Source organism: Enhydra lutris, unplaced genomic scaffold, assembly GCF_002288905.1.
Source record: "Enhydra lutris kenyoni isolate GAN:26980312 unplaced genomic scaffold, ASM228890v2 scaffoldscaffold39, whole genome shotgun sequence".
Lineage (NCBI taxonomy): Eukaryota > Metazoa > Chordata > Mammalia > Carnivora > Mustelidae > Enhydra > Enhydra lutris.
In genome coordinates this window covers 30204287-30211047 of record NW_019154123.1, presented here as the reverse complement: position 1 = coordinate 30211047, position 6761 = coordinate 30204287, and the positions used below count along the sequence as shown (strand labels likewise).

Here is a 6761-nt window from a genome sequence, read left to right as displayed (position 1 = left end):
TTAATTTGTGATTTTGTACAGTATATGAATCTCAGTAAAACTGTTACAAAAATAAGAGCATGGAAGCATATGTACCTACTTTTTCTGTAAATTCTCATGTTTTAGCTATTACATTATCATTAAAGCAAAACTTATTCTAAATCTGTACATGCTTTGTTCATTCAGTATGGAAGTTTTCTCCCACACAACTGTGCCTGTTCTTCAGTAAATGGAACAAAGTATACATATATATATATATATATTTTTTTTTTTTTTTTAAAGACTTTATTTATTTATTTGACAGAGACACAGCAAGAGAGGGAACATAGGCAGGGGGAGTGGGAGAGGGAGAAGTAGGCTCCCCGCTGAACAGGGAGCCCCATGTGGGGTTTTGAGTGGATCACGACCTAAGCCGAAAGCAGATGCAGAACGACTGAGCCACCCAGGCGCCCCGGCACAAAGTATATTTTAACATGCCAATGCTGTTCCTGTCATGAGCTTTTTTTTACTAATTCTGTCTCATTTTTCTCAGATTAAAAGAATGACTAGAAGTAGATTATTGCAGATGGAACAACACCATTTTAGAACCTTCTTAGCTTTGCCTCCTCTCAGTCTGCCTCAACCTTGGTCTGGAGTAACTTCTCACTCCACATTTAAAGAAGAAGAAAACAGTAATCCCCTGTTTATAAACCGTTCCTTGGCTTATCTAGTACTTTTGAGAAAACATCCAGAATCCCACCATAAGCTCGAAGGCCCCGTGTGGCGGCTCTTGCTAATGTCTTTCCTCCTTCAGGCCCTTCTCCTGCTGTGGCCATTTTCTAGTGCCCTTTTCCACCACACAGGAGGGTTTGTTAAATGAACAAGTACACTTTTTTATTCTCTAGGTGGAAGACATTTTCAAATAGATCTAAAAATCTTTATGGCCACACAGGGCAAGGCTTAACTGCGAATTCATAGATGAGCTTTGAGTGTCTGTGTTTTTTATGGAAATGTGCATTTTTCTGGAGAAAGCATCCATAACTTCCATTAGAGTTTCAAAAATACCTATCACACAAAACAAGCAGGTCCTACAAACCTACCTACAAAACAAGGTAGGTTTCTGATTTAAGGGAATAATGAGGCTCACAGAAAAATGGAGACAAAAATAAAGTGAGAGGCTGAAGCAGCCATTGTGTATTTATCACACACAATGGCACTATAAAACATAAACTGCCTTTGTCATTCTTTTTTAAAAAACATTTTATTTATTTGACAGAGAGAGAGAGACATACACACACAGCAAGAGAGGGAACACAAGTAGGGGGAATGGGAGAGGGAGAGGAAGAGGGAGAAGCAGGCTTCCTGCAAAGCAGGGAGCCTGACATGGAACTCCATTCCAGGACCCTGGGATCATGACCTGAGGCAAAGGCAGACGTTGGACTGAGCCACCCAGGTGCCCCTGCCTTTGTCATTCTTGATGGTTTTAAGTACCAAGGTGATCAGGAATCCCTATGACTAAAACAAAAACTAGCTGCTTATCCCCCGATTTTCTCACCCCTGCAGTTAGCCACAGAAACCCCCTTGCTTCCTTCTGTAGTAGCAGCTCCTGTTGATGGTGATTTTCCATGGAAGGTCGTGCTCTCCAGAAGTTTCTGGAAACTACACACGCCAGTCCCCTATTCCAAGATCTGATATGCCTTATGTCATCCCAGGGGTGTGCTGGGTATGTGTGAGGTTGAGAATCATTAACCTAAACAATGTTCCCCCAAGAAGCCATCTAAAATCCCAGTCATGTCTTGCAAATTCAAACTGTTTAAAGAACGTGAAATGTCCAAATGGCAGTGTATCTACATAAACCAATAAAACATCTGTCAGTGGCAATTTAATTTTAGTACTTTTCCAAAAAACCCCCAACTTACAAATTAGTATGCATCGGTGTATCTGTTCTTGCACACATACACTCATTCGTTCCCTCATCTTAAGTTCAGCCTTCTACAGGACAAGGTTTCTGGGGCTCCATGATGACTGTGTGAGAGTCTGTGCCCCAAGGAGCCTCTCCGTCTAGATACAGACTGTTTGGTGCGGCCACGGCATCGCAGGCCAGAACAACTCCTCTTCTATTCTGGATGCACAAGGCAGATGCCATTTCTGTCACAGCCCAAGTTCACGTATCCAGGTGCTTGTAGAGTCGGCGACTTTTCTCTTTTTTATTTCTGTTGCCATGTTTTTTCCAGGCCTTCCCAGCCCTGCTCTCAGAGCTCATAGTAGCTGCAGTCACCAGGCCACTCCCTGGCTTGTAGCCCATCACAGTCTGGACTCCTTTGGTCAAAGCTCTCACATTTTCCTAGGAAGTAAGACAGCATTATTTGAAATGTGAGCACGGAATTACTTATGGAGAACTCGAAGCAGACTTCCACTTCCTTCACTGCTCCTTTCCTCATTTTTTTTTTTTAATAAGATTTTATTTATTTTTCAGAAAGAGAGAGTGAGCGCACAAGCAGGAAGAGCGCCAGGCAAAGGGAGAAGCAGGGTCCCCTCCTGAGATCATGACCTGAGCTGAAGGCAGACGCTTAACCGACTAAGTCACCCAGGCGCCTCTCTCTCCCCATTTTTAAATAAGTTTCTCAGCATTCTGTCTTCAGTGCATTCTTTGTCCTCCTCAACTTTGCTTAGTCCTAGAGCTTCAAATACCATCTCTCACTAGCCACAACAGAGCACTCCCACTGCCTTCCTCGTGTATTGCATACACCCAGCCACTGAGTTCTCTGGATCGCAGGCTCTAAGATTTGGTGCATCTATCCCCTCCTCTCCACCACCTGGCTCTAAGCCTGGTATTCACTTTCACTGCAAGTGAAACAAATATATATGTATTTATCCAGGCTCCAGGCTTCCACTAGACTTCTCCAATCACATATTCCTCTTCCTGTCCTCACAAGCCCCTGGTGGCTCCCTGCAGCCTGGGGAATCGAGTTCCTATTCCCTCACATGGTGCACAGGCTACTGACAACATGGACTGTTTACTCAGAGAACCCACACCCCCATCTCTTCATGCCTTTGTTCAGACTACTCCCCCTGCCCGGGGCGTGCCCTCACTACTCCCTGCACCTGGCACATTTCTAGCTGTCTGTCAGAGTCCAGCTGAGGTCTCACCACCCCTCCGTAGCTTCACTCGCCTACTCTCCTCCTAGCCCCAGGAGGAACTACTCCCTAGTCTGGTTTCACAAAGTACTTGACTTACACCTCTGCCCTAGACCTGGTATGTCATGTTATTTGTTAACTTGCCCATCTCCCCTTAGCTAGAATGTGATCTCCTTGAAAACAGTGTCTTATTCATTTTGGTATCCTAGGTCCTAGCACAGTAGGCACATGTAGAAAGTGCTCAAAAAAGTTTTTGTAAACGTGACTTTACTTAAGTGGAACACAAACAAACAAACAAACAAAAGAACTAAACAAATTTTAAGTTTACTGAGTTAAAAAAAAATAAATCCCACATGATTCTGGAAATGCAAAGCAGTATTTCATGATCTTCTTATAATAGTAAAATGTTACTCTAGAGGCTAAAGCTTTGGTATCTGTGTTTTTAGCTTTCTTGCACATGACCTTGAGAAACATTGTGTAACACTTAAAACTTCCATTTACACGTCTTGCATGACAATAGTAGGCCCAAGGAAGAACCTGTAATCTTTCTGCATATCATTAAATTTCCTTCTAAATATTGGTAAGACTGAAAAGAATTCAAACCAGGAGCCACAACAATCTAAGTTCTATCTCAGCTTTGCCATTTAAGACAAGTGTCCTTGAATAAGTCACTTAAATTCCGTGAGCTTCAATGTCCTCACTGGTAGATAATAATGGGGACAATACTATCTGCTTGGCCCACCTTAACAAACGGTGTGAGGGACACAAATAAAGCATCATATAAATACAGTAAGACTCATTCTCTGGATACAAATGACCCCTACCCCACCCCAACTTTTCTGGCTGTAGCAATCACAAAAGCATTTAATAAATATATTAAATACAGTTACAGGATTTAACTGCTCTACATATATATTTGTTCTTTAAAATTACTATGTATTGGCTCAGAAAACCCACTTAATGGTAAACAATATTTGCATATTATGATAAAGGCTTATATTGGAACATATAAAGAACTCTTATACCTCAACAGGAGAAGTGTTCTCCAAAGAAGACATACATGTGCTCATGAGCACATGAGAAGATTATCGATATCATTTATCCTTAGGGAAATACAAATCAAAATCATGACATATCACTTCACATATACTAGAATGGCTAAAATGAAAAAGAAAAGAAATGCTGGTAAGGGGGCGCCTGGGTGGCTCAGATGGTTCAACATCTGCCTTTGGCTCAGGTCATGACCTCCAGGTCCTGGGATCGACGTTGGGCTGCCAGCTCAACAGGAAGTTTGCTTCTCCCTTTCCCTATGCCTCTCCCCCTGCTTGTGCTCTCTCTGTCTCTGTATCTCTCTCAAATGAATTAAAAAGAAAAAAAAAAAATCTAAAAAAAATTAAATTAAAAAATTAAAAAATATATATATATAAAAGAAATACTGGTAAGGATGTAAAAATTAGAGCCCTCATACACTGCTGGTGGGAATGTATAATGGCACAGCCACTTTGGAAAGTTTGGTGGTAAATCAAATGTTAAACATGGAGTTACCATTGGACCCAGAAATCCCACTCCTAATTATATACCCCAAAGAACTGAAAAATCTTATGTTCAAACAAAAGCTTGTACATGAATGTTCACAGCACAGAAGAAAGAACAGCCAAATTCCATCTACTGATAAATAAACAAAATGTGGTCTATCGATTCAATGGAATATTATTTGACAATAAAAAAGAAGTACTGATACATGGATAAACCTTGATGTCATGATGCCAAGTTAAAGAAGCATGTCATAAAAGACCACAGAATGGGTGATTCTATTTATCTGGATAGGCCAATCTATCTAGGAGAAAGTAGATGAGGGATTGGCAGGGGTTGGGGGGAGGGGGGGAATGTTGAGTCACTGCTAATGGGTATAATATTTCTTTCTAGAGTGAAAAAATGTTCTAAAATTATGGTGATAGTTGCACAACTCTGAATATAGAACAAACTACTGAACTGTATTTGAAAAGAGTGAATTTTATGCTATGAGAATGAGTATTTCAACAAAACTGCTATATAAAATGTGTTGGATCAGAAGGTAAAGAAAAACTTTAAAACTTACTTGATGAAAAAAAGTTTTATCAACTATATTTTCAATCTGTATTATTTTTTTACTTCTGCCTGAATGGATTTTCAGTCCGCGACCATTTGTTCTGTTCTCTAGGAGTCGCTGGTGTTGCTGCTGAAAGATCACAGGGTCTCTTCCAGGAGGAGGATGACAGTACAGAAGTTTACCCTACAAAGACAACAAGAAGCGTAACAGCACATCACAGGTGCCATGTGTGTTATCCCAGAAGAAAAAGTCCTCCGAGAAGCTATCTCCCCCAGGCACCCTCTGGCAAGCTTAAGCTTCCTGCTTTTTGATGCAGAGAGCTGAGCAGAGTTCTGTCACCTATAACCACAGCCCTAACGAACACACGACTGTGCTCCTTCTTACCTTGTTTGCATTTTCTACAGAAGTGTTCTTCAGTACACTAACATGAGTAGACTTAGGATAAATATTTTCCAAAACAAAAACCAGGACACAACCGGACAGTGGGACGATACTAATGGGGACGTTGGGCTGGCCGCGGTTGCTCACTGGGCGCAGATTTTCCACTTCCCACTGTAAGCACTCTATAAACTGTGTTGGTTTTAACTCATCTTCCACGGTTCAATACATAATTTATCCATATGAATATTCTACTAACTTCTTTCTTCCAGAACTGAAGGCGAGAGGGTATGCTGCCCAATCTGACTCCTGTGCTTGCCAGAGCTCTGCTGACATGGCACTGAGAAGGCCGAACAAAGCCAAATCCTCACAGCCAGTTATTACTGGAGATCCAGAATGCTTGTTTGTGAAAAGAATTCAGCTTAACCCATAAATACTATTGGGGGTTAATTATGTGTGAGGCCCTGAGCTTAGTGGTGTGTGTGTCTCCACATACCTATATCTTTCTCATTTATTTCGCATAATAATCTCTTGAGATGGGTACTATTAATTCTTATTTTACTTACAAGGAAAACCCCAAACTTGGCACATGTTCATTTGTAACATGAGAATAATAACCTCATAGACTCGCTGTGTATTTTTAACGAGGTGACACAAAGAAAACATTTCGCACTGCCCTCAGTAGGGCTCGCTGGGAGTGCTGCTGTTATGAGGGCAAGTGCAGGGACAAAGGCTCACGACCAGCTACACTGCAGGGAGGGTTGGGGACACAGCTGTCACAGGAACTAGCAAGGGCTGCGGGAGATGGAAAAACCACAGGCGCCATTTTCTCACTTTCACCGATGACACGTGCAGCGCCCTCTGCCTCGCATTACGCTGCTCGTGACGTGCCAGGTCCAGATGACGCTAGCTGCCCCGGTCAAGAATGCCTGGCCAAGGCTGTGGATCCCCTTACCCAGAAAAGCCGCGAGAACCTTGCCCACGTGGCCTCTCTGACAACACAACCTCAGTGAGGAAATATCTCCTTTCTAACAGGTTGCCGGCATCTAAAAGCACAGTGTGAGAATGAAGACCTATCTAATCCAGAGCAACAAGGAGCCAGGCTCACTTACGCTGACGTAGTCCTTCAAGATATAGCGAGCAGACCGAGGCTGGTCCGGCTGCCCATGCGCCGTCATGAATCCTCGCATGTCTGTGA

General features: G+C 42.3%; 1 protein-coding gene across 1 annotated transcript in view; it reads right to left on the bottom strand.

The window, feature by feature from the left end:
• Nucleotides 1-1380: 1380 nt before the first annotated feature.
• LOC111155161 (large 60S subunit nuclear export GTPase 1) overlaps nucleotides 1381-6761 on the bottom strand; it is a 32982-nt gene continuing 27601 nt past the window's right edge. Inside the window, exons 12-14 of the mRNA XM_022515238.1 lie at nucleotides 6676-6755; nucleotides 5195-5368; nucleotides 1381-2302 (exon numbers count right to left, since the gene is read on the bottom strand). Coding sequence (XP_022370946.1) covers nucleotides 2123-2302; nucleotides 5195-5368; nucleotides 6676-6755 — 434 coding nt within the window. The 3' untranslated portion in view covers nucleotides 1381-2122. The remainder of the gene's footprint in view (nucleotides 2303-5194; nucleotides 5369-6675; nucleotides 6756-6761) is intronic.